The sequence below is a fragment of the Coffea eugenioides genome, chromosome 7 (assembly GCF_003713205.1).
Source record: "Coffea eugenioides isolate CCC68of chromosome 7, Ceug_1.0, whole genome shotgun sequence".
In the NCBI taxonomy this organism is placed as follows: domain Eukaryota; kingdom Viridiplantae; phylum Streptophyta; class Magnoliopsida; order Gentianales; family Rubiaceae; genus Coffea; species Coffea eugenioides.
Genome location: NC_040041.1, coordinates 25,120,202 through 25,147,751, shown reverse-complemented (window position 1 = coordinate 25,147,751; position 27,550 = coordinate 25,120,202). Strand labels below are relative to the sequence as shown.

The window sequence follows — 27,550 nt, the reverse complement described above, 5'->3', positions numbered from 1 at the left end:
CCTATTTGTCATTGTTAATCCTGTACTTTGGTTGTCGCTCATCTTCTATGCCCGACTTCATATTGATATTGGAACTGATATAAAAAAGTGCGGGTATAAGAAAAGGTGAGAAATAGTAATAGTGAACGAAGTTTTGCTCGTATAAGAAAAGGTGAGAAATAGAAATAGTAACGAAAGTTTGCTCCAGCAAAATATTGGACCTGATGTAAGAAAACCTTGGCCAATTAAAGAGATACGTGTCAGGTTTTAAATGGAATTTGAACAATTGCAAAGTTCGGATGGAATAAATGCAATTTGGGTAAAAAAGTTTGTTTGACAAGTCAAATTTTAAACTTATCATGTTTCAACCTCCCAATTAACACAAAAAATTTCATGATTTAGCAAGGAAAACTCTAGTTTGAATCCTGTTGCTAGTTTAGACTAAAGAACTGAAAGAGTTTGAATCATCCTCCACTCATTAAAAACTTATTGAAGTTTAGTTAACAAATAAATCAAGCCAAATGTGAATATCATCTCAAACCTAACTCTCTTGACTCCAATAGCATAAAACTTGATATTTTTTTTTATGAAATATCTGGATATAAATAAATAGTCCAAAACTGAACACAATTTTAACCTCCATAATATAAACAAAAGAATTTGAAAACTCACCATTGTCTCGGTCTTCTTGTAACAATAACCGTTATCTCCTACTAAAAAAGGAATTTAGTATAAATAGTTTGACCAGGACAAAAAATTTCCAAAAATTGTGATCTCGTACTACTATTAAAATTTTTAGCATAGATAGTTTGACCAGGACAAAAAATTCCAACTATTGGTTGTATGCTTGTACTATTTATTAAAAGCACCAAACAAAAAAAGAAAAACGCAACAGAGCCCGTAGAGTTGATGAAATACGTAGCTCTTAAAAGTAGAAATGCCAATTTGGCGCCGATGTTGTTGACTCGTTGGCCTTTTGCTACCTCTTCACTTTGGACTACGACTTGATCAACATCGCCATTAGTCGGCGTTGGACCGTCGTCGTCATCCTTAAGCTCCTCCTTTCCTCTTCCCCAAAAATATCTCCATTCGTCTCAGTTTTACACGGTAAGTATACTCGCACCTTTGATATTCTCTTCTCTGCAATTTCAGTATTTTTTTAAATTTTTTTTAAATTTTTTGGTCTTAATTGTGGCATAATCTTGTGGATGAATTTTAATTTTCTAAGCTTAAGAGCTTCATATCTCCGATTTTTCTTTATTTGTCATAATTTTAGCTTCACGTCTCAAGAACTCTCTTCATTTCCAGAATATTCTGTTTCTTTATGCTTTTCATAGAATTGTATTTATTTGTGATGCTATGATTCTCGCATGGATTCAATTGTGGAAGCTTAAGAGCATCTTCTATTCTCTGCAATTTCAGTTATTATTATTATTATTTTTTTTTTTTTTGGTCTTAATTTTGGCATGACCTCGTGGATGAATTTTAATTTTCTAAGCTTAAGAACTTCATGTTTCCGAATTTTCTTTATTTGCTGTAATTTAGGCTTCTTGTCTGAAGAACTCTTTTCATTTCCAGAATTTTCTGTTTCTCTATGCTTTTCTTAGAATTGTTTATATTTGTTATGTTTTGATTTTTGCGTGGATTTCAATTGTGGAACCTTAAGAGCTCTTTCTTTACTTCCATAATGATCATTTCGTGTATTTGCAATCATTATGACTTAGATTGTCTAAATCACTCTCTCACTTTCCAGATAATTTTTTTTGAACCCCCCGAGGTTTTTCCAGAATTTTATTTTTTCTATTATGTTGTAATTTTTGCGTGAATTTGGATTTTCGAAGCTTAAGAGCTCTTCTATATATTTTATTTCATATTTTCCAAATTTGTGTGTCTGCAATAATTAAGACTGGTTGACTCAAAACCTCTCTTGATTTCCAGAATTTTCTATTTTTGTATGCGTTGAGCTATTTTTAGTCAGAATTTTGTTTTTCTTTATTATAACTCGCATTAATTGTAATTTTTGAAGCTTAAGAGCTCTCTCTTAATGTATTTTCCAATTTATTTAGTTGAAATAGTTAGAACTGCTTGACTCAAAACCTCTCTTCATTTACAGAATTCTCTGTTTTTGTAGGCCCTAAGTTAAGTTTCCATAATTCTCTATTTTTTGTCTGTTATAATCTCATGTGAATTTTAGTTTTTGAAGCTTAAGAGCTTTCTAATTTCATATTTTCCAATTTTGTATATTTGCAATCATTATGACCTCTTGTCTCAATGCCCCCATCTCGTTAACAGGGTTCTCTGTTTTGTATGCACTGAGTTATGTTTTGTGAGTTCCTCTATTTTCCCCATTAACATTCTGTTATAAGTCTTGCATGAATTTTAATTTTGGAAGCTTAAAAGCTCTTTTTTTGTTTTATCAAATTCCACAATTTCCAATTTTGTGTATTTGCAATACTTGTGTCTTCTTGTCTCGAAAACCTCTCTTCATTTACAGGATTCTCTATTTTTAATGCACAGAGTTTCTGGAATCCTTTTTTTTTGTATTTTGTTATAATTGTGAGCTAAATTTTAATTCTTGAAGCTTTAGGGCTCCTTTAAAGGTTACATATTTTCCATTTTTGTGTATTTACTATATATAGGAGTTCTTTTTCGAGAATTCTCTTTTATTTTGTGCTCACTGATTCATTTTTTTTCCCCTGATTATTTTCCCTCTTTAGGTTGTGTGAAATTTGAAGCATCAGTGCAGAGAAGTAAAATGGGAGGACGGTCTTCCAAGAGTTCACATGGGAAAAAGTACACAAATCCTTATGCAAGTACTTATAAAGAAATCCCAAAGCAATATGATTCACAATCGAATGTATATGCACAAACACAAAAGCAACAGCCTAGTAAGCCGGTGACAGCACCACAATCAGTATTGGAGAAGGTGGAGAAGAAGCAATATTCACAAGAAGAAGAAGTGGTATCGCCCAGACTAGGCAGTGGGTATGGCAGCAGTGATGACGAATTTTATGATGGCATTCCCAGGTTTCGAAGAAGTTCATTGCAAAAATCCAGGTCCCGGAGGGCTAGGGTATATTCATAAATTTATATTGCTATGGATATCTTTTTATTTATGTTTTTATTTTTTTCTTTCAAAATGTTGTTTTCTCTTCTTGATATTTTTCTGAGTTGAAGCATAATTGGTAAATTGTTGTTTCGTGGCTTGTGTATTGATTGTGAATCGAATATCTTAATTGGCTCCTTGGGGACTATGGGACAGGTTTTGATGATATCACTCCATGTAATATAGAAGTAGCATTCTGGCTAGTCTATCAATTTTTCATAGCAGAATTATTAAAGCATCAATACTTTATGGAGTTCATTTCGAAGAGTAAAGGATCCAATTGAAGGCATGGATGTAAGCCTGAAGTGGACTACAAGAAAATTGTGGCATTGAGCATGGAATTGAATTATGCCTTATTGTTTTTAATCTTTTTTCAAGTGATCATTTTACAATATTTAAAAGTAGAGAGAGTATTTATAACCACCTGGGATTCCTAATACTCTTGGGTGATAACTAATAAGCCTTAAGATGACAATACTGTTAGTGCAATGATTTGTACATTTGTCATCCAAAGCATGTAAAGGTAGACAGGTGATAGGACTTTTGAGATGTAAAATGTAAACATGTGTATGAGAGGGATACTGCATTATTAAATTTGAGAACCTTGACTTGTTTAGCGAGTATACAGGTAACGTTTGAGGCATTAGAATATGTTGACGGAATCTGAGAAGATAATTCTTGGAAATGTAGTTTACCATGATGCATAGCTCCAGAATGGTGTATCACATGGCTCTGGACAGAGGTTAGCTATCTTTTGCACTAAATGTGCATGTTGAAAGACAAAATGGTGGGTAAACAAGCAAAGATAGTATCCTTTATTAACTATTGAGATAACAATTTTCAAAAATTTTGCATTTTCAGTTGTTATTTGTGCATAAAATATGAAGATTGTTCAGCTATGTCTTGAAGTTTTCACAGTAAAATATGGAAGTCATGAGAAAGAATTTGACATAAAATTTTGATATGATTGGAATTTTACTTTATTTTATAAGGATGATGCCATTTATTTTGCGAAAACAAAAAGCATATTGTAATTCCAAAAACACCTTTCTATCATGTTAATGGTGGTGTCAGATATGATTTATCTTAGATTTCTGAACCTCAGAACTGCTATTGCTGGGGGAATTATGATGTCACTACTGTCGACTAGCATTTCAGACTTGAAATTATTGTGATTAAGAAAAAAAAAGTTTTGCGGCTGCAATAGAAGTGATAAGAATTCGGACAGTAATGTTTGTGATAAAAAGTCTGATTGTGGAAGCAGTAGAACTGTCCGAGGAAATTGGCTTAACATTCAACTCGAAATTCTCATTTCCACTGTTTGCATAATTGACTGGTTTGATCACGAATACTGGAACAATTTTTGGAGTTACATCTTGGAATATCTGGGGGACTCAACAGCTTCTAGTAAATTTATTGGATACTTGGCTCGCTGCGAAAGAATAGCAATTTTTCCCAAAAAATTACTTTCCAAATATAAAAAAATTGATAAATAATTATTGAGCAATCTTTCTATACTGTTGATGTTCAAAATTATTGAACAGATAGAATAAGAGATTGAAAAAACAAAAACATAGAAGACAGAAAAAGAGTGAGTGTGGAAGAGGATGCTGAAATCCTGCATTTTGGTGGTTTCGTTTCTCTAATGGTAGAGCTTAATTTTGAAGTTCCCTCATACTCTTGACGAATCAATTTAGTAGCTAATCAATTAGTTTCTGATGAATGCCAATTCTAACCAAACATAAAATGTCTTGAAAAAGTTGATTTAATCAGGAAAAGCAGTCAGTCCATGGAGATTGCTTATTCAGGAAAAGTTGATTTACAGGTTTCAGAAAAGGCTGCTGAAGTATTTGACACGCTTGGAAGCAGCATGGCTAATTTGAATCCAGGCAGTGCATTTCTTACTGGCGCATCAGCAAAGAACAATGAACTTTCGATTTTGGCATTTGAGGTTGCCAACACAATTGTTAAAGGGTCAAATATCATGCAGGGACTTTCAAGAAGGAGCATAAAACTGTTAAAGGAAGTAATTCTTCCTTCAGAAGGTGTACAAAATTTAGTGTCAGCAAATATGGATGAACTGCTAAAGATTGTTGCCACTGACAAGAGGTTGTTGAGCATCTTTTGGATGTTTTTGTATTATCTAGTGTTCAAGAACATAGCATCTAATTAATAGGAAGACTTTCTATACAGGGAGGAGCTGAAAATTTTTGCAGGTGAAGTTGTTCGTTTTGGAAATCGATGTAGGGATTCTCAGTGGCACAACCTAGACCGCTACTTTGCCAAGTAATTTGTTTATTTGTTTTTCGTAGTTTTTTAATTCTGCCTTAAGTTTTCAACAAATTCTAGTTTGTCTTCTATGCTACTTATCTGTGTGTTTATACTCGTCAACAAATTCAGCACTTGTTTTCCTCGAGTTTTCACTTGGTTTATCTAAAATGTTCAGACATAGCAGAGATCCTCAGAAGCAGATGCGGGAAGAAGCTGAGTCCATAATGCAGCAGTTAATGATCTTGGTCCAGAATACTGCTGTTAGTACCATAACTGTTACATTTTAATTTCTGTTTCAGACTGTACTTAATTTTCTTTTATATTCTCATAGATTAGATTGGATTAATTTTTTTTTCTTTTGCCCCTTGGGGTGTTAGGGTTATCCTTGCAAAGCGTGGGTGAACTATATCAAAAAAGTGCCTTTTAGGGTGGTAGTATTCATTAATAGAAAACTCTTAACATAGAATGATGATCTTTACATTGTATACGGACAATACTTTGGAAACTGATCAGATGCATCAGGAGGTGATAGTTGCACCTTTGGGCATTAAATACAAGGAAATTTTACGAGAATCAGATACATGTTAACTATCATACTAGTTAAGTAGAGTGGGGTGTAAAACTGGAGGAAGAAGACAACACTAACATATATTGATTTTAACAAAGTCACTAATGAATTTTAACTAAATGGGAAGGTTTTGGATGGACTAGAATGAAGAAAGATTTATGCTGCCAACCGACCTACTCTACGAGCAGCATAAAGCTCGTTGAGTACCTCTTGCAAAGCAGAAACAAACACTGGACTTTTTTTGAAAATTCATTGACACATTCTTGTGCTAATTCAAGTTGCTTCTGTATTTCCATCAATAAACAAATACTGGACTTTTTTGCTCTAGGAATCTAGTTAAATTATGGAAAATGAAATTCCTATAAACTGTCTATCCTGTACTTGGTTTAGTGGAAAGCAGAATTCAAAAGAATTATTTGAATTGAGCAGAATTACTGTCAGCCAATTAGAAATTGTGATAGACTCTCAATTTCTGTTGCTAGTATTTAATTGATATCTCATATCCATTAGCACATTGTTGTGCTCATAAAATGTGTTTTTTTGTTTTCCTCCAATAAACAAGTACTGTACTTTTTGGTTCTGGGAATCTTGTGAAAAAATGGAAAACCAATTCCTTTAAACTATGTGCCCTGTGTTTGGCTAAGTGAGGAAGCCAGACAGTGATTGGAATAATTGGAAAAAAAGAAAATGGAAATTGTACAATATGTTTTTTACAAGATAGTTAACTGAAAAATAAAATACTGTACTTCGATTTGAAATAGAGTTTAGAAATTTTTGTATTCCTTTTTATTTACTATGACTTTCATTTACTGTAGCTTTTATAATTGGATTCAAGTTAGTAACTTCTATTTTTTCCCTTCCTTTCTTCTTAATATCGAATAGAAAATAGAGGAGTTGAGTAAATAAAAAATCCAGGGGGGGGGGGGGGTTCATGGCCAAGAGTGAAGATGTACGTGTAATTATTTTTTTTGGGGCAAAAGATTTTGCTTGTAAAGTGTAAAAAAACTAAGAGGTCAACGAAAACCAAGAGATTTACAGAATTATATATGTATAGATGCAGTCAACAAAGAGCTCAACGAAAACCAAGAGTAGATAATTTCACAGCTTTTCTCAAGCTCCAATTTGGCATTCTTATGAGAATAACTATTAGGACAACTCTTCAGTTTAGTCTCTCTTTTTTCTTTTAGGCGTCATCTTAGTAGTAACCTTGTTTTCTGAGTTTTTAGTGGTTTCTTGAATTTTGAGCCTGAAGGATATTTTGGTCTTTTAAATGTCTGCAGGAAATATCCTACAATTTTGTCGTTTTGTCATTATTTTAGTCATCCCTGTATTAGGTAACTAATTGGAGTCGTCATTGTTGAGGGAAGTTCTATAGCTGAGTTTATCTTCCTATTTGCAATAGGAAAAAGAAATCTTAGGAAAGTTTATAGCTCATAAATCCTAATGCTCCCTATAATATTCTAGGCACAGGGAAATTGATGAACAAAGAGTGAGTTTATTGGGCTATTAGTTGTTTGTTCTTCTTCCCCTCTTTTTCCACCACAGCCCCAAAACAGCCACAGAATCCTCCCATTTTCCCTCAAGCGCCACATCAAATCCTGACTACTGCTGCTGTACAGGGCAGGGAGAAGATGGTTTTTGACGATTTCCGGCCAATGCTACCGGAAGAATATAGAACAAGCCACCCTAAAGTTATCAAATGTGGCATTGGAGTTCTCAAACCATCACTGGCAATCGTTCGAGTCACTTAAATGTCAAGGTCAACAGTAGCTACCTATCACCCAAACCTTCCCCAAACTTAATAAAATTTATAAAAATGGTCACTTAAATACATGGAGCTTAAATGACTCTTCAGTTCCTACTGAATCCTAGTCAAAAGTTGTTAGTTGAAACCCAAAATCCTTTAACAAAATTGAATTACAATGTTGGTGACATAATGCCAAGTTTTACAAATTAAACATCCTGAGTTGTTCATTATGCCAAAGGACAGTTAAATCTATAAATTAGGAAAATTCAAAACTATCACCAACAACTGCTGTATCTTCTCCTTTGTATTTGCATGATCCATTGAACCATACTTCAATTTTCTTTTGCTCCCTTAAGTATTTGGATGGTGTTAGAAGCTTGCAGATAGGTTGCAGATTGCAAAGTGAGATTAAACCATTGTTGTGCATGGATAAATATTGTTTTCCGGGGGGACGGGAGATGATATCTTGCTTTTAATTGGCTGTGGTATCTTCCATCTGCAGATGCTTATTTGTAATAACATGTACCTTTTTCTTTTAGTAATGTTACAACTCTTGTTCTGTGTTCTGAAAATTCTCTTTGTCAATTATCTGATAAAATCTAGATTGCTTGCTTTTATTATGACAATCTCTACATGACTTGATTGAATATTTTACTTTCAAAGGTGCAATAACTATGTTTTGAAGTTTTAACAATGTCATATATTTCAAAGAACAAAGAAAATTTATAAACTTTTTTGTCTACAGGAGTTATACCAAGAGCTGCATGCACTGGATAGATTAGAGCAAGATTACCAGCATAAGCGTCTAGAAGCATGCATATCAAGTGCCAATCCAAGAGGTGCACATTATGTTCTCTCTTTTGCATGTTATTAATGGTTTCTGTTATGCAACACTTCATTCTTAAAATGGTCTTTGATGATAGCTGAGCAATGCTTAATCATAACTGCACTAAATGAATGTGTAATTGATTCCTTGCTTCCTTTTAGCTTAATAAGGTACTAATAGATGTGGTTGACTTAATTTTTTGCTTAAGTTAACCCTTTTGGGTTGTCCGAGAAGATTTTGAAAATAGAACTTGTAAACATGGATCTGAGAGTCATGATCTTGGGGTGCTAGGCTGATGACGTAGGAGAAGCCTTACATCTGTTTGGTTGAGGCAATTTTCTTATGTTATTTGGGGGACACCCAAGGGCTTTTCTTTTGGGGAGGGGGGCTGTGTGTGTGTGTCGGGGGGGGGGGGTGCACTGTTTCCAAATCAGGAACAGTTTTCTATTGACATGGCGTCTCTGACAACAAAATATTTCAATCCTACATAATTTGAAATATCAAATGAATTTAGGACTAGTCATATTGTTCCATTTTCAAATTGATAGGAGATGAATTTATATCATCTTGGATTCCAACTTAATTTTACAATGTGATTTCTGTGTTACTAGTTTTTAATTGACTTGGAAGACAAACTATATAATGATTATAGTTTTCAAAGAGACTTCTCTTCTCTTCATCACATTTACTTTATTTCGGTACTAATGGAGTTGAAAATGAGCTGAATCGGATGAAGCATTGGATAGTTGAGCTTATCTCAGTTATTGATTGAAATGAAGCTTGAAGCATACTGAGCTCAAGCTCAAGCTCAATTGACAAGTGAAAAAGAGTAATTGGAACTGGAGTCAAGTTTGAGTTCATGTTTGATGATAAGTTATGCAAGCAGAAAATGATTTGTTGAGATTGTTTTACAATTTAGTCTCCCCTTAAGTATCTTCTGATTTGGTGAGTGTCAGATAATTTCTCCATGTGTACATGAGTGAAGCTACATAATACATATGTTTGATGACGAAAAAAATCTGAAAGATCACTTTAATACCCAATAAATCTCCTATGATCTGATTTTATGCTAGTTTAACTGGATCACCCCATAAAGTAGAAAATTAGAAAAATTTTAGATTTGGATGCAATTATGTAATCTAAGTCAAAGGTAGGCAGCATTGAAGAAAGAGAAAAATAATAATTTAGAAGGAGAATATATGTTTAAAATGGTGACATGCCTGTCATATTGTGATAGGAAATTGTATTTACCTAGACATAAAGAACCGATCTCATCATAGGAAAGAGAAAGAAAAGAAATGAGAGAAATGAAAAAAAAAAAAAAACTAATGAAAGATTGAAACTTTGCAGGGTAATACAACTTACCCTGCCATTTTTTGGTTCTGGTTCTGTTGCCTTTGTTCCCAGATTTTTTTTTTTTTTTTTTTGCATATAGAAAACTTGTACGAGTTTATCTTTCTTATGAAATATTTAAAAATTACTATTTGTTAACATGTTTACCTGTTAATAGCTGGCTAATTATAAATGTTAGCATTTTAATAAGCATTGGATGAACTTGACAAACGAGATCAAGTGAAGTAAAATGTTTGAACATGTAAATTTGTTATGACACTATCAATATCAATACTGGGCAAGTAAGCGGACATTTGAAGAGGATTTTCACCAGACTGGAAAAACTAGCAAGCTTTATGATTTAAACTCGTATAGTAAATGACTGAAATTAAGCTTGGGTGTTATTCGAATAACTAATTAACAAGTAAATAGCTTGAAGGATTTTTATTTTATTTTTGATTGAGCTTTGTTTAGGAGTGATTTATTTTTCTTCTTGTTTAAAACCCTTAAATGACCATGAGAATTTCTTATGGCCTTTTCATAGGCAAAGACCATGACTTTCTTCATGAGGCATATCCATTCTTTCTTCTGCTTTTCCTGGCCCTTTTGGGAGTTTGCCATTGGCTTTCTAGTTCATCCTCAAAAACTTAGGCGATGAAACCACTTCAAGATTTTACCTTTGATTTCACTTAAGAAAGATTGACAAGGACTCAGAACCATTATTCAAAATATCCATGCTATCATCAGTCTTGTATGAGAATCTTTCAAGATCAGTTTTCAAACCTTCTTTTACTGAATCTTTGTGTTTCTTTTCACTCTCTTCTTCATTTGTTCATCAATTTTTTGGGTCTCCTTTTATATATCAATGGCAGATGTGATATCAAATAATAATTAATCTTTTTTTTTTTTTTTAATGTTGTTTTGGTTGTATTGTTGATTGCAAGAATCATGTATGATGTGGCAGCTGTACCATGAAATAGACATGATTTTTTTAGATGCTTTTATTTTAACGACCATTCTCAATGTGTGAATATATTCTGTAAAATTCCTTTAGGAGTATACTATGGCGTGTACATTGCACAGGGCTCGTGATTTCTCTCTGAAGTCTTTGTTCTGTAGAAATATTAAGACTAAATTGGAGAGACAATTCTTGCCACTAGAAATTCCATGGTTTCTTTGCAAGTTGTTGCCGATTATATATTGGTTCCTTGGATATATTTTAGTAGGATTGGGTTAATTATCAAACTTAGGATTTGGCATCTACAAACTATGAAATTACACTCCCGTATCTTATTTACTGGATTTTAATTTGGTAAAATCATTCTCTCCCCCATTTTCAGTGGCAAACACAAACAAATTTTATGAATTTACCTACAAATTTCTGCATCCTTTAAATTTGTCCTAATGATTCAGCTATATGGCTATGTAAAAGTTGAGACATATGGCTGTTTGAATGCATGCATATATCAGCATCATAACCAGGTGTTTTCAACTTAAGATGTCCATATTATCTTTAGTATTGTCAACAAAGAAAGGTTACAACAAAGAAAGGTTAAGGTAGACAGTATCGTGTGGCTGTTGTTCCCTTCTTCCTTCTACTAGCCCATATATGAGAAAATTTTGGTTCTCATCCACAAATCAACAAAAGCCTAGTTCTGGGTAATATTTAGAGTTTCCATGATGTATGAATCAGCTAAAACTTTTGGGAGTTGTTAAACACAAAATACCTATGAAATTGATTCAAAGTTTTCTAAGGTATTTAACTTAGCATATCATTAATTTTCTTTTGTTTCTCTTCTCTTTGTCGTATTGACGTTTGAATTAATTGTTCATGATGCTGAAAATCTTTTTACCTAGTAGGTTCTTGATGACTCACTTTGGATACTTTCTGATTTGTATTTGAGAGATGGTAAAAGAAATTTTAGTAATGTTTGGTTAATGATCCTTTTGTAACAGGTAACAGCCCTGCAATTAAAAACCAAAAGAAGCTTGTGAAAAATTTAAAGAGAAAGACTCTCTGGTCGAGAAGTTTGGAAGAGGTATTTCTTTTCTTGATTACTAATTTTACAAATATTTTTGCTAAAAGCCAAGGGTGAAAAATGGTCCTGCCTCCTAGAACTTGTGGCTTTTCTTAAGCCGCATAGGCTGAGAGAATTCACCATCATCCATCAACTCTGTGCTTCAGAACTTTGGTAGATCAAGCATTGGTTCATCCAACTAGATTTGATTTGGTTGAATCCATCTAGTAATGCTGATTCTCCAGTGAACCAGTTTCCGGGAAAAGCTGAATTACACCAAACTAGTTCTTACTTGGTCTAAATAGCACTTTAGACTTTATTGATTACATTTTAAGCAATCTGTCTTAAAAGAAGAAACTTTCATAACCATGCCTTTACCTACTTGAAGTTATTAAACTGCTGTTAAGTTTCAACCAATTTTTCTGTTTAAAAGAAGCTAAACAGTGTTTACATATGATTTAGTTTGAAAAAAATGTCTGGTAATCTTTATCCGAATAAACAGATGTGGTGAAACCGACACTCAGAATAGACAAAGATATATTCATAATATCACAGTCTATTCTTCATTGTTTCTGGAGTTGTGAGTAATGCTTGCTGTACCTAAGTTATATGTAGTGCAATTGAGATTATCTGAGATAGACACTACACTCCCCACACATTTCCTTCTGCCAGGATATTACTGTCTTTAACAGAAAGGACTGCCATTCTTAATGCCATTGTACTCTAATTGCCTGAATAATTGAAGTATATTGTATGCATAGAAAGATATCCATAGCAGATTGATGTTCATACATGTTGGACAGGCTAGTTTTTATTCATGAAGAACAGAATCGAATACAAAGTCTTTTAAAACCATGAATGCAGGTGATGGAGAAGCTTGTGGATATTGTCCTCTTTTTGAATCGAGAGATAACTAATGTCTTTGGAAACACAGGTATGATCTGAATGCCTGAAAGTTACTTTCTTTTTAATGGGATAGAGAAGCTAATATTCTTGATCTTTTATAACAGCCCTTTGCTTAAGCTAGACAAGTAAAAGCATGGTATTCCTTGATGGAAGTACTTGCCCTTCCCTGGAAAGAAGGAAAAGAGCAGAATATGTAAAACCTACAAGTCATTAAACAGCTTACACTAACAAAAATGTAAAATTGTTACAGATACTTGAACCATTCCATCCCCTTACTTTAACTTTGTTGCTGTCATCCTTCTAAATCCTGATATCATCCTTATGCTTCCTTTAAGCCTTTTGGTTGTAGTTTTATTGACCTGTTAATCTTAATTTGTATCCTTGCTTATAATAATGTATAACGTGGAAACTTTCTTCCCCTTTCTGATCGATCTTTGCAATTTGTTTTCCTTTTTTCATACTTATACTTTATCTACTAATTGTTGAAGTTGAATCATTTTTTAAAATTTAGATATGCTTTACAAATTTCTATTTACTTAATTAATGAGTTTAAAGTCTATGTGGCAATTTTTATGTTTTCAAATTTCTTCCTTTTTGTATCCCTTGCAAATTTCAATAACAAAAACCCAGTTTAAATTTACATAGGAAACTCTTTTTATTTTTCCGTTCATACATATTGCATATATTCTATTGCAATTTTCTTAAGCTATTGAATCCATTGTATCATTCCCAGAGTGTTCCTTGTGGTAAGGCAGCATAATGAGATGGCATACTGATTAATTGCCAAATAGGTTACTTACAACCGTAACATGCATCATTAAAAAAGTTCTGAGAAACCAATTCAAGCTTCAGGTTTTAGTTTGCATCTCATTACCAGCTTGATGGAAAGAAAAAAGTTATTTAGTTGATAAGTGGAAGTACATAAAGCATAAGTGTCATAGGACTGACATAACTTGATGATAGTTGCTGAGCTATAGGTTACCCAAAGTGCTATTAATCCTTCCAATCTCATCTAATATGATCCATGGTAGGGGGATGGTTGCGCATCAGTGATCAGCTAGATGGTGTCACTTGGATCTTCAAGTTTTTACTTAAATGTTTAAAAGCTGAAAAGGGTCGGAAAGTTGGCAGTACCTGTAACTATCATGGGAAACTCAAATTTCACTTCTTCCCGTAGTTGTAATTTGTTGTAAAAATCGCTTTAGTATTCAGTTTTGAAACATGTGGAGTCACCTTTGAGTCTTTATCAAAGAAATACACGTGGGTATTTACTTAGTGATGTTCAGTTAAGTATTCTTCTCTGATTTTGGAGAAATATATACAAGTGACGTGTTGTATATTGTTTTAGTTTCCAGACTGACCCAATCAGGCATACTGTTTAAATTGTCAGAGGCTTCTTTCTGGGCTGGTGAAGCCCTTAAACCCTTAAGTTGATTATCATAAGGAAGCTTGGTGAAATCAAATTTGCTCAGGAGGATTGGAGTACCTTTAATTAATCTTCCACTCATGTGTCTTGGTTCCCCTTTTTACTTTCTTTACTTTTAATATTATGTGGCCATCATTAGATGATTTTATGGCAAACAATATTTTCACATTTTGAGATGTGGGAGCCTTGCTTTTAAAATATTGATATATATGACCACTAGTGGTTTATGGCATAACTTTAAACTAAATATCTCAATCTTAAAATGTGATAGTAATCTTCTGATTCTTAACAATGTGCTTGTATTAGTTCATTGTGGTTAAGAGTTCTAGTATTTATTTGTGATATGCAAGTATCCAAACTAGTGTTCCAAATCTTCTAGTCCTTTATATACTACAGGTGGAAGGCTTTGAAACTATTGTTAGAATGTCCCTTGTACATGAAATATTTCCATGGTAAATTCTTGAGGTTTAGTAGTTGTGAAAGTTTTTCTTAATTTTCTTGCTAGGTTTTTATCCCAACCAATGTGATTTAATTTTATTTTATGGGTTCGTTTTCATTTCTTTTCATACTAGTGATTTTAACATGTTATAACTATGTTCCAATGGATAATAGTAAGATGTCAAAGTGGCTGTCTGATTATGGTTGTTCCAAGGTTTGAAATTGCAGACCTTGCCATTTTCTGATTGGGTGAACAATTTTTCAAAACAGTGGTTTTTTGATATCTTTGCAAGATAAGTTCTACTTTCAAGAAATATATTCCTGCTTAGCATTAAGTCTTAACAGTACAAATAAGACATTTTGGTCCAATTACACCCTATTTTTGTTCAAGTACCCCTGCGCCACTAATGCTGCACTTCCTTTGAGATTGCTAAAGCCTCGGCATAGAAGTTCATTCAACCTTTGTGCTTCCCCTCTCCTTGAGTGGAATGTTTGTAGAATAATTTATTCTTTCTGAGTGCTTCATACATGGCAATAGATAGTGTCCACAAAATTTTAACTCGCATTAAACTATTATTGACTAGTCTTTCAGTTCCATGTGTTGCCAATTATTCTGATGGTGCTATTTGGCCTTTGAATTTTTTGTTAATATTCATGTCCAGTCAATCTTTTTGTTTCTTTTTTTTTTAATTGTCTGTGTGTGGGGGAGGAGGGGGAGAATGAAATAAGATATCAGGTTGTTTTATAGAATTTATCTTGTAACATAAGGAACTTTTGAAGAAGTACTACTTTCAATTGATTATGTAAGAACTACTTGAAATGGAAGTTCATATGAGCTGAAGTGGCAAATCTGAAGTTGCAGCGTGTGTTGGTGAACGACTAAAATCAATATACTAATGTTTTAGTTGATGTTGGTTATTAAGGTAAAGACAAAAATTGGAAACAACTCTTAAGTCCAAAGAAAGACTATTGGTAGCAGGTGGCAGTCATTCTTTTGGCCCCTTGACATGAAATATAGCAGGGTCGAGCTTGCAGAAGGTTAGGTTAGATTAGGGAAATTTTTACCATTGGATTAAGAAAGGTAGAATTGAGTAAAGTTCTTGTTAAGAGAATATAAGTATTCTTGTAGATAATAAATTAGTAAGGGTATTCTTGTAAATAGTTTGTTAGGTTTGTACTCCTATAAATACTAGTTGGTCACTCATAATACTGTGACTAGATGTTTTCCTCCCAAAATACCAGTTGACATGGTATCAGAGCAAAAGTCCTAGGTTAGGGTTAAACATCTAGTCAAAAGTACTGTTCACGCGCACTGTTCCATGGCGCGGCACTGTTCACGCACACTGTTCACGGCGCGGCACTGTTCACACGTCACTGTCATCTCGAATTTTGACCTTTTCTTTGGTTTGACGTGCCATTCGCCATGGTTGAAAGGTTTGTTAATGCGGTTACCAATGACCACATTGAATCGAGTTTTTCAGCACATGGGTCCCAGAAGACTGTTACTATATCTGAGGAAGATTATGTTAAATTCCTACAGTACCAAGCTACAAATCACGCATCTCTTCCCTCTGCTTCTTTAGCACAAAAAGGTAATAACTCATGGATTATTGACTCCGGGGCTACTGATCATATGTCAGGTACCTCTAAAATTTTTTCTAATTTTCAAGAGTCTACTCCCTTTCCTCATGTTACTTTAGCTGATGGATCTACCACTAAAGTTAAAGGACTAGGCACTGTAGAAATTAATCCATCACTTCCGCTGTCTTCTGTTCTTTACGTACCCAATTTGCCCTTTAATCTAATGTCTGTTAGTAAGCTCACTAAATTTCTACAGTGTACAGTTACTTTTTCTCCTGATTCTGTTGTCATTCAGGATTTGAAGACAAAGAGGACGATTGGTGGAGGGCATGAGCATAATGGTCTTTACTTTCTCAACTTTAATGGTCCGATGGCATGTCCTGCTACTGTTTCTCCTCTTGAAATTCACTGTCGTTTAGGTCATCCGTCTTTACAAAATTTGAAAAAGTTGGTTCCTACTTTGAGTCAATTATCTTCGTTAGAATGTGAGTCTTGTCAGTTAGGAAAGCATCATCGTGTTTCTTTTGCTCCTAGAGTCAATAAACGGGTTTCTGAACCGTTTTTGTTAGTTCATTCTGATGTTTGGGGTCCTAGTCGAGTCACTTCAAAGTTAGGTTTTAAATATTTTGTAATCTTTGTTGATGATTTTTCAAGAGTTACATGGCTTTATTTAATGAAAGATCGTTCAGAAATATATTCCATTTTTTGTGCATTTGTTGCAGAAATAAAGAATCAATTTGGTGTGCCGGTACGTATACTTCGCAGTGATAATGCAAAAGAATGTTTTTCCACTCCTTTTAATACCTTTATGAGTAAGTCTGGTATTATTCATCAGTCCTCTTGTCCTCACACTCCACAACAGAATGGAGTTGCTGAAAGAAAAATTGGACATTTAATCGAAATTGCTCGAACAGTGTTGTTGCACATGAATGTGCCCAAATAATTTTGGAGTGATGCAGTTCTAACTGCATGTTATTTAATTAATCGCATGCCATCTAATATTCTTGGAGGTCAATTACCTCACTCCATTCTTTTTCCTCATGAACTTGTGTTTAAATTACCTCCTCGTATTTTTGGATGTGTGTGCTTTGTTCATCAGCTTACTCCCGGGGTGGATAAATTAGATTCTCGTGCCATTAAGTGTATTTTCTTAGGATACACACGAGCGCAAAAAGGGTATAGATGTTACAGTCCAGTTTTAAATCGATTTTTTACTTGTGCTGATGTTACTTTCTTTGAATCCACTCCATATTTTATCAAACAAAGTATGCCTTGTGGGTTAGACCAGTGTCCCTCTTTTTCCTCTCCTGTTTTACCAGTCCCTTCCCCTTTATTACCTGAGTCATCTAGTCCACCAGATTCCATAGCTCGATTATCTCGTCCTCATCTTCAAGTTTACTCTCGTCATTCCATGGTTGAGAAAGTTCCTGATATGCCACGCACTTCACCAATTAACTCTCAATCTTCAAATCCAGGTATGACGCCCTCCTGTGAGTTAGATCTTCCTATTGCTTTACGCAAAGGTAAGAGACATTGTACTTCCCATCCTATTTCTAATTTTGTTTCTTATTCTCGTCTCTCTATGTCATATTCTTCTTTTGTTGCTTCCCTTGATTCTATCTCCATTCCTAAGTCTATTACCTATGCTCTTAATCATCCTGGTTGGAGATTAGCTATGCAAGAAGAGATGTCTGCTTTGGAACAAAATGGTACTTGGGATCTTGTCCCTCGTCCTTCAGGTAAGCCTGTTGTTGGTTGTAAATGGGTGTACACTATAAAAGTGCAGCCTAATGGTTCTATTGATAGATTGAAGGCTCGTCTGGTAGCTAGAGGATTTACTCAGGTGTATGGAGTAGACTACTTAGAAACATTTTCTCCTGTTGCAAAGATTACCTCTGTTCGTCTTCTTATCTCTTTGGCAGCAACTTATAATTGGCCATTGCATCAGTTGGATGTGAAAAATGCATTTCTGCATGGAGATTTGGAAGAAGAGGTATATATGGAACAACCTCCTGGATTTGTTGTTCAGGGGGAGAATCCGCGGTTGGTTTGTCGTTTGAAAAAATCCTTATATGGATTGAAACAGTCTCCAAGGGCTTGGTTTGGCCGGTTTAGTAGTGTTGTCATGGAGTTCGGTCTGACAAGATGTGGAGTAGATCACTCTGTATTTTATCGGCATTCTAATGCTGGTAAAATTTTATTAGTTGTTTATGTGGATGATATTGTGATTACAGGTGATGATGTTGTGGGGATCCAGAAACTTAAATCCAATCTGCAGGCAAACTTTCAGACAAAGGATTTAGGTCATCTACAGTATTTTCTGGGTATTGAGGTAGCTCGGTCTAAATATGGGATTTATTTATGTCAAAGGAAATATGTACTCGATATGTTGAGTGAAGTTGGGATGTTAGGTTGCCGACCTGTAGATACTCCTATGGATCCCAATGTGAAATTAGCAGGAGATCAAGGTGCATTACTTGATGATCCTAAGCAATATCGAAGACTTGTGGGTAAATTAAATTATCTCACTGTAACGAGACCTGATATTTCGTTTGCAGTGAGTGTTGTGAGTCAATTTCTTGATACCCCTCGTACTAGTCATTGGGATGCTGTTATACGGATTCTCAGGTATCTTAAGAGTGCTCCTGGAAAAGGGTTGCTGTATCAAAATCATGGACACACTGATATTGAAGGATATAGTGATGCAGATTGGGCTGGTTCTGCCTCAGATCGAAGATCGACTACAGGATATTGTGTGTTTGTTGGTGGTAATTTAGTGTCGTGGAAGAGTAAGAAGCAAACAGTTGTATCCAGATCAAGTGCAGAATCTGAATACCGCGCTATGGCTCACACTGTGTGTGAGTTGGTTTGGTTGAAGAGCATATTACTTGAACTTGGGTTTGAGCATAAACAGCCTATGAATTTAGTGTGTGATAATCAGGCGGCTGTTCATATTGCGTCTAATCCAGTGTTTCATGAAAGGACAAAACATATTGAAGTTGATTGTCATTTCATTCGAGAGAAATTGCTTGACGGGGTCATCAAGACATCTCATGTACCGTCTATAGATCAATTGGCTGATGTGTTTACCAAGAGTTTAGGGGGCTCTAGGGTGAAATACATTTGTAACAAGTTGGGTGCTTATGATATATATGCTCCAACTTGAGGGGGAGTGTTAAGAGAATATAAGTATTCTTGTAGATAATAAATTAGTAAGGGTATTCTTGTAAATAGTTTGTTAGGTTTGTACTCCTATAAATACTAGTTGGTCACTCATAATACTGTGACTAGATGTTTTCCTCCCAAAATACCAGTTGACAGTCCTAATATTAAGCATTTATGACTTTCTATTTGTAACAGTGCTAAAAAATGATTCTTTCATCTCAAAAATTTTTTTACATTGGATGGAAAATTCCCTATATCTTCTCTCTCATCATTTACAGTGTGGAAGTTCATTGAAGTCTGTCTTGACTTATGACTTCTTTCTCTGAGAAAACAAATTTATATTGATCCCTTCTGACAATGTCCTGATGATATTCCTGCAGATGAGGATATACCTGATGTTAAAGATATGGGAAGCCAACAAAGATTGGGACCATCTGGCCTTGCATTGCATTATGCTAATATCATTCTCATGATTGATTCAATTGTAAGTGCATGCACATTTTCTCACTGGTGGCTACTTCTAGTTTTCATTCTCTACTTATTGAATTTTTACCATATTGCTGAGTTTGGGCTCTGTTCTGCTGGTCATTGTAGAGATTTTTGCATGGTTTTAGTTTCTCGAAACATGCTTTAAACCAGCATGGATGATTTGAAGGAGCTCATAGTTTGGTTGGTTGAAGGTTACCTGCACTTCCTACTTGAATAACTTAGCAAGTCCAAGGATTTTTCATCTCCCAAAGTTTCTGGATACTTGGGGTGCTTATCCATGATGGGCATTGACACCTTCTTGGGTCTTAAGTGCACACTATAGGTTGGCATGTTGAAAAGTTTGTATATTGAACTAAACAAAAAACAATATTTAAACCTGCACTTTAATGTTGAATTATATTTAGAGTTAATGACAATCTATCTCCATAAAATATACCTTGATTCCCACTTTACCTCCTAATCTTCATTTTTTGTCACTTAACCCCCTAAGAGACAAAAATACCCCTCTATTATGCTAAGTGATAAAAAATGAAGGTTAGGGGGCAAAGTGAGAATTAGGGGATAAATTGCATTTAACCCTTATATTTATCACAAGGGCCTTTCTTATTCTGCTTGAGTGGTGACTTGAGTGGTGAAGATCTCTTATTTTCTTCAGACGTGATAAATAATGGATGAAGAGCTTGTAAAATTGTTTCTTTTTAGTTGAGTTCATTCTTGCAAAAATGGGTTAGTTTCTTGGTTTTCATGGGTTTAAAAAGATCTTGTATTTGCTTGGTTACAATGTGCTAAGTTGGTAGCTCATAGAATTTAAGTGATAGGACTATAGAATGGGAAAAACAAAATCATCCCCACTAGACATGCTACATGGGAAGGGAAGCCACCAGCACAATGTATGAATCCTTGTCTACAAATAAAAAATGTAACAGGACAAGATCCTTTTAGGTATATGTGTTACTATCCTATTCCCTGAGCTCATTTATGAACAGATATATATTTTGTACTTTTCTAAAATGTATGGTGTTGGAAAAATAGCCTGTTACTAGTCCTTATCTTTTCTAGTTGTGGGACATGGCTTAATTACAAAATTTCTCTATTGTTGTTTTTCTTGAAATAACAAAAATAATACTGATCTTTTCAATTTTGTTTCCTGAATTGGAGAGATTGATCTCCAGGAAATCTGACTTTGAAGTCAATCTCCTAAAGATCAATCAAAATATGCCACTGGCTTGAGGACCAATTAAAAGGAAGAAGTATGTCTAAAAAGTTCCAATCTTAGCTTCCATCACCACCATCCTCACCTCTCCTCTTTGCTTTATGACTAAGGAAGTTTGCATCTCTTTTTCCATTGATGTCATCAATCCCTCATCTCTCTTGTTCAACTGCTGTTGAACAACTCCTTCAGTAATGCCCGCAATCTCTGAGAAGAGAGGTGACTTGATGAAAACAAAATGGGGTTGGGAAGAAGATGTGAACCTAATATAGTGTAGAATGAATGGAAAACTTTTGGTTTAGGAGAAGACTGGGGGAGGAGTAGCATGGACCCTGGAGTGGCTAACCTTCTAGAAGAGGCGGTTTGAAGGACAGGCTGCTCTCTTTTCTTCATTTTTGTTTTTCTAATATGACATGAGAAGTCTATTTCCAAAGACCACACCTGTGTTGCTTTAATTTTTATTCCTAGTTTCATATGAGAAGTTTATTTCTATTGGCCATGTGTTTGTTTTTCAAACTTCTAAAGTTGATTATCTAGAAATCTATTCCAACAAATTAATGATGTCAACGTCTTCTGGGTAATGAAATTCACACACCGTTTTTGACCTCTTGCCTCAAAACAACTGGCAAGCATGTGTATTGGACATAGTACATAATAGGGGCATGCAAGAAGTTGGTGTTTGTAAACATCATTCCCAGTACTCGAATAAAAGCTGTGGCAATTGGTGTAAATAACCTTGTGGGACATGTTTCTGCTTTCCTTTTTCTTGGGAAGGGGGGGGGGGGGGGGGAAAGTGGGGATAATTGGTATGCAGTGACTTTGGTACCTACTTCTGTCATCGTACATCCTGACACTCCGCAATAGTGAAATCCTTTCAAAAATTTTACATTTAAGCACAGAAGAATTATCTGTTTTCTATGTCTATTCCTAACTGGTGGTATCATTTGTGCTATTCAATTATGGAAATTTGATTGGTTCCAGAACAATTTAACTGAACATGTTTCTTATATGAGCAGGTAGCACGATCAAGTCCTATGCCACCAAATGCAAGAGAAATTTTGTATCAGAGCTTGCCACCTAGTATAAAAACTCCACTGCGGTCCAAACTGCATTCTTTCCATGTTAAGCAGCAGGTATTGTACTTTCGAGTACTCCTGCAGAACTTGGCCTGCGTTTGAACTAAGTTTTTTGCCATAAGTCCTGAGCAGATACTGTTCAATTAGTTACTTCAACTATATCTTCTTCTTTGTTTGACCAATCAGGCACATTTTCTGTGTATTAGTGCCAGTTTGTTTTATTGCTATCGTTTCAGTTGCTAATAGTCTATTTTTTTATTACTTTTGTTTGATGATTACTGAATTTAGATGTTTCTCAAGCTCCTGGATTTTCTTCTGCAGCTTGCAGTTTCAGAAATAAAAGCTGAGATGGAAAAAACTTTACAGTGGCTCGTTCCTATTGCGACAAACACTGCTAAGTAAGATTTCATAGTTTAAAAGACACAATTTTTGTTATGTATGGTGTTTTCTTCTGTTTTTCTTGGTGATGTTTCTGATTTCTTTCTGCAATCATTTGAAAAGGGCACACCACGGTTTTGGTTGGGTTGGAGAGTGGGCAAACACAGGGTGAGTGATAATATTTGTTTAACCTTGTCAAAATGATCCTTCTTTCTACCTCAATGCATAAGGTACCTATTAGCCGTTATTATCTTCCTGAACTGATGGAGCAATGGGTCTTATTCTTCAGATCTGAATTAAATCGTCAATCTGTTGCACCAAATGATATTGTTCAGATTGATACACTCCATCATGCAGACAGGCAGAAGACAGAAGCTTATATATTTGAATTACTGTTGTGGCTCAATTATTTGGTAAGCCAGTCCAAAATTAGTGTTAGTGGTGGCAATTCGACGTTGTCTACCAAATCCCAGTGTAATCCAACCCTTGAGCAAAGTGATCAACAGTCCATACAGAGAGATGCTCTTAGTACATTGCCAAAGTCAAGTATTGAAGTTTCAGAAGATGGGGCGGCCCGTAAGCAACAACAGATAGATGAAGGGACTGAGTGACTATGACCTCCTTATGGACAGGTCACAAGAGCTCAACAAAACAAGCAAAAACATCAGGTATTTTGCAACAAAACAAATCCCTGTGAATACGACTTCGTGAAACATTTTTCCATCCATTTTATGCTCAACAAAGAGGACAAACTAGATGTCACAGTAGTTTAGAAAGAACGATAAGGTACTTTATTGCTGATATAAACTTTCATGGGGGTTGAGAGTGGGAGCATCAACAGAAGCAATTCAACCCCTTGTATTTGTACCAAACTAGGGAAAAAGACATCCTCCTGTACAGATACTGTTGCCAAGAAACCTCAGAGCTCCCCTGCTGCTGTATTTTCTCTGTTGGAGTTTTTCTGTATGATTCAGATGAAAATACATTGGTGAGATTTGTATATAATTTGAGGAATACGAAAAACCTTCCTCCTCCTCTCCACCCCCCCCCCCCCCTCACCCCCCCAAAAAAAAAAAAACTAAGTTGTGACTAAAGACACTGAAAATCTTTTTCTAGGAGAAGAAACATAACGACTCTGCGTGTATAATTCGGTAATTCAAGAGAATATGTTCCTCTAAACCAAGAGGAAACTCTTCTTAACAATTTCATGTTAAATAAGAGGATATTGATAAAGTTTAGAAAAATATGAAATTTCAACTTCCGGGAAAAGATCCATAAATTCCCAATGGCTTGATGGAGACAGTAGAAAAGTCTTGTTTAGCAAACGTCTTAGAAGGATTTGGATGGTTTCCCTCGGCTGTGTGTTGAAGGGCAATTGGAGCTGCTGAGAGAAGAAAGAAGAGCAAGCAAAAGCTTTTGTCAAGATCTAATTATTATTGGATAACGTTTTGCAGAAGAAGAATGAGCAGAATTGAGGAGAAAAAGAGATGAAGTGTCAAAGGTGAAACTATTTTTGTCATTCCAAAACAATATGTTCCTCGTCAATCAATTTTGATATTACCTTGGTTCCATTTTGAACGGGAAATCAGGTCGGACCGAATGGTATTCCTTATGTAAAAGTATTAGTTCTGGTTCTCTAAAAATAAAATCGGAATAAAAACCCTTCGTTCCGATTCAAGGATTCCGATTAGAATCATTAAAAAAAAAGGGTCAAACATTAGGGTCCAATCAGACTTGGAGTGAACTTTGTGACTTATCACTTAATCGCAATGGCTGTTTAGCCATTGCAGTTGGCTTAAAAGCAATGGCAATTTGGTAGCCGTTGCTCCAGTATCTACCAACCGTTGCAAAGCAATGACCTTCTCAATTTTTCCTTTTTTTAAAAAAATCAAACAGCTAAAGTGATAAGTAAATCAAATAATTAATAGCCAATTTAACTACAAATCAAACAATCAATAGCAAATTTAATCAATTTTTACAAATCAAAAAGACCTAAGGAATAACACTTAACTAAAAAAGATAGTAAAGCATTATAAAGCAACCAAAGCACAAAATTGAGTAAAAATTGACCTATCGAAAATGTTAAAAAGGTGCAAACAGATTTTATAGTAGTTTGACTTTGTGCTCAAAATATACCTCTACCCCAAAAGTTCTTGGAGTTTGAATTTTACTTCACTAAAGGTCTCTTTATAAATGCGGATGGGACTGTGACCAAAGTACAGTAAAAAATTAATCTATCTCACACTAACGCTTAATTGATCATCTCTCACTCTTTTGAAGACATCTCTTTGATAGAAGAACCTTCCTGCACATTAATATTATTCAAAGTTTTTTTCAAATTTTCCAGTTTTGGGAACGTTTTACTCAATGAATGGAAAATAACTTACCTTGAAACATTACTAGAGTTATTTTCCTCAAAAATACGTGGCTTCTCCCTATCCAAATCTTTTAACAAAACCAACTGAAAAAGAAATACATGTGAACTTACATACATCAAAAAACCTGTGAACTTACACTTGGATCTTTGGGTACTGTAAATTCCAAATATTTGGATTTTTTGAGTCAGTTTTACTGAAATTCGGGTATAATTGATTTGTTGGGAGAGGAAGGGTGTTAGCTGCACAAACGTGGTTGAGACATTTGGAAATTGTTTGCTGTAAATTAACAAGATAGATATGTGTTAGACAGATGAATTCCTTATTTGGCTATCAAAAAATCAACGAGTTGCTTGTGTGCTTTTTTTTTTAATTCTTTTCTATCACAAATTTTTATTTTCTCATTCAAATTGGTGAGTCTAGGCTTAATATTTATGCTTGAATGTCTCAACATAGCGATAAAAATTGCATTCTAATCAAAAGGGACTCTTTCTTTTTTGAAAGGAATATTCAAAAGGGACTTGTTAGGTAGAATGCTCTGGAACGGAAAGACTAACATGAGGATCGGTTTGCTAGTGTCTCTTGGCTTGCTTTCATTCCACAACCTATTGTAGACTAACATTTGAGCATCTAGTGTAAGGTGCCACTACAAGTATTTTTTGTAGCGAGTACTGATTTTTTTGGAAATAAATGGTTCTTTAAGTTGTCACCAAGAGTATTTAGTTTTTGGTTTTCTGATATTTGTAGTAATTGATAATACAACCAACATAAGTTGACTCAATTGGCAAGGAGGGGCTACTTCCTCACAAAAAGTCGTGTGTTCGAATTCGGCTACTGATGTGAGAGTTGTGTTGGTAATGATTTTTAAAAATCTTTGTAAGCGACTTATGGTCTCGGAGGAGATATGCCTCGGATTGCTTGTCCCAGTAAGTTCAGATTCAAAAACTTAATATAAAATAGGGCAAAGGTGTTGTAGAAAAAAAAAAGTCTTTTGGTTGAGGTTGATTCTTTGTTACAGTGATTAGAAAGGGCTTTTTGAGATGGTTCCAAATTCTCTGTCAGGTAAAGTATTATTAAGACATGAACAAGGAAGGAAAATATTAATCTCACTCCACCTTTTATTAATTGTACATCTATCATTTATTTTATCATATAGTCTAATAAATGAAAACCATATGATAAAAATTATAGTGTGAGTGCGAGTGCGATTAACGAAAAATGAAGTGAGATAAAAAATTTTCAAAAAAAAATATTTTGGATTGTGGTCCCTGCATCCCTGTTATGAGATTCTGTTTTTATTTTATTTATTTTTAGCAATGCTCTGATTCTCAATTTTTTCTTGTCCTTCTATTTTCTGATTTGAATGTACCTAAAGGAGCAGAATAAATACAGAAAATTGTTTGCTGATTCTCAACTTTGTTTATGTTGAGACTTGAGACTGCTTGTTTGAGCTTTGGCAAAATTATGGTTGAGTCATGAGCTATACATATGATAGGACTCTAGTTCTATGAAAGGTCAGTCACTTCCAAAGTATATCTTTTTGGATTGCATGTGTTTTTTTTCCTTTAAGTTGTAAAAACAGCAACATGTTTCATTTAACTATTCAGAAATTTGCTGTTGTTTGGGTAGCTATTTATTATCATTTTCTGAAGAAAACCTTATTACCTTTGTCTATGCATTTGTTCTCAAGGTTTCAACACTCTTCAATACCGTTAAGAATGCTAAAGATTTTTTGAATCTGTGCTAGAGTAAGGAAAACTGGATACCAATTAAGAAACTCCTCTAAGTCAACAGTGATGCGCGGAGCCACATGTTGCTGATTGCACCCCTCAATTTTGAGAAAAATTATATTTGAGGTTTACAAAGTTTAGAAATTTTCAAAATTGTTCCTTATTTGACCCCTCCCCCCTAAAATTTTAGAATTCTCTTTCTTATCATACATTGCCTCTTAAATTATTAAAAGTTGATAATCATTATGCTTCATAAGAGTGTTAGGCCTACCAAAAGTTAAATATGGATGTCAATTTAAATGTAATTTTCACTGCAATATTTTTTGGGGAAAAAAAATTGCAGTGAAAATTACATTTAAGCACAATTTAGTTTTAAAAACATATTTAACATAGAAAAAATGAATTTTTTAAGATAGGCATATTTATTGGTTTCAAACTCTATTATTGCTACAATTCTTGTGCTAATAGAGTTAGACCTCCCAAACTTTGAGGTCCTAACTCCACCACTGCTCAAAAGTCTCAATCAAGTGGAAAATACTATAATCAAGTGAAAAAAATTGAACTACAATTGCTTTATTTTAAATAAAACCATGCACAAAATAGATTTATAGTAATTCTCTTTAATAAACTTAGAGTAATTTTGTGTTCAATAAACATTATTCAGCAATCAGCACCCAAAATAAATAAATAAATAAACTCTACATTTTGTTACTATTACGCAGAGTGTGAAGGATTTCCATAAAGGAGTAAAGAACATAATGGCCCATAGGGTATATTTTGTTTGCTTTTCAGAGAAAAGAAGAAGAGTATTGTTGCTCATCAAAATAACCTTTAGCACTTTCGGACCTGATTTGAAGTTTTGATTTTGTGCTTAAATTTGAGCCCGAGTTTAGACAAACTCAAAATTTGAACTCGAGCTCGAACACAAT

At 34.5% G+C, this 27,550-nt stretch overlaps 1 protein-coding gene across 1 annotated transcript; it reads left to right on the top strand.

Moving 5' to 3' along the window:
- The first annotated feature begins 947 nt into the window (after positions 1–947).
- LOC113778423 lies at positions 948–23,548 on the top strand. Its single transcript, XM_027323830.1, has 13 exons — positions 948–1,086; positions 2,697–3,052; positions 4,911–5,194; positions 5,279–5,371; positions 5,532–5,616; positions 8,417–8,510; positions 11,786–11,868; positions 12,712–12,781; positions 19,744–19,847; positions 22,079–22,195; positions 22,460–22,536; positions 22,640–22,684; positions 22,806–23,548. The coding sequence occupies exons 2-13, from the start codon at positions 2,735–2,737 to the stop codon at positions 23,125–23,127; spliced, it is 1,692 nt and encodes a 563-aa protein (XP_027179631.1). The 5' UTR covers positions 948–1,086; positions 2,697–2,734; the 3' UTR covers positions 23,128–23,548.
- Positions 23,549–27,550: the final 4,002 nt, after the last annotated feature.

Excerpts from the sequence above, each read along its gene's own strand:
- LOC113778423 (XM_027323830.1), top strand. The coding sequence starts at position 2,735 with ATGGGAGGACGGTCTTCCAAGAGTTCACATGGGAAAAAGTACACAAAT. Across the intron at positions 8,511-11,785 it reads ATCAAGTGCCAATCCAAGAG|GTAACAGCCCTGCAATTAAA; the intron begins GTGCACATTATG and ends CTTTTGTAACAG. Across the intron at positions 12,782-19,743 it reads TAATGTCTTTGGAAACACAG|ATGAGGATATACCTGATGTT; the intron begins GTATGATCTGAA and ends ATATTCCTGCAG.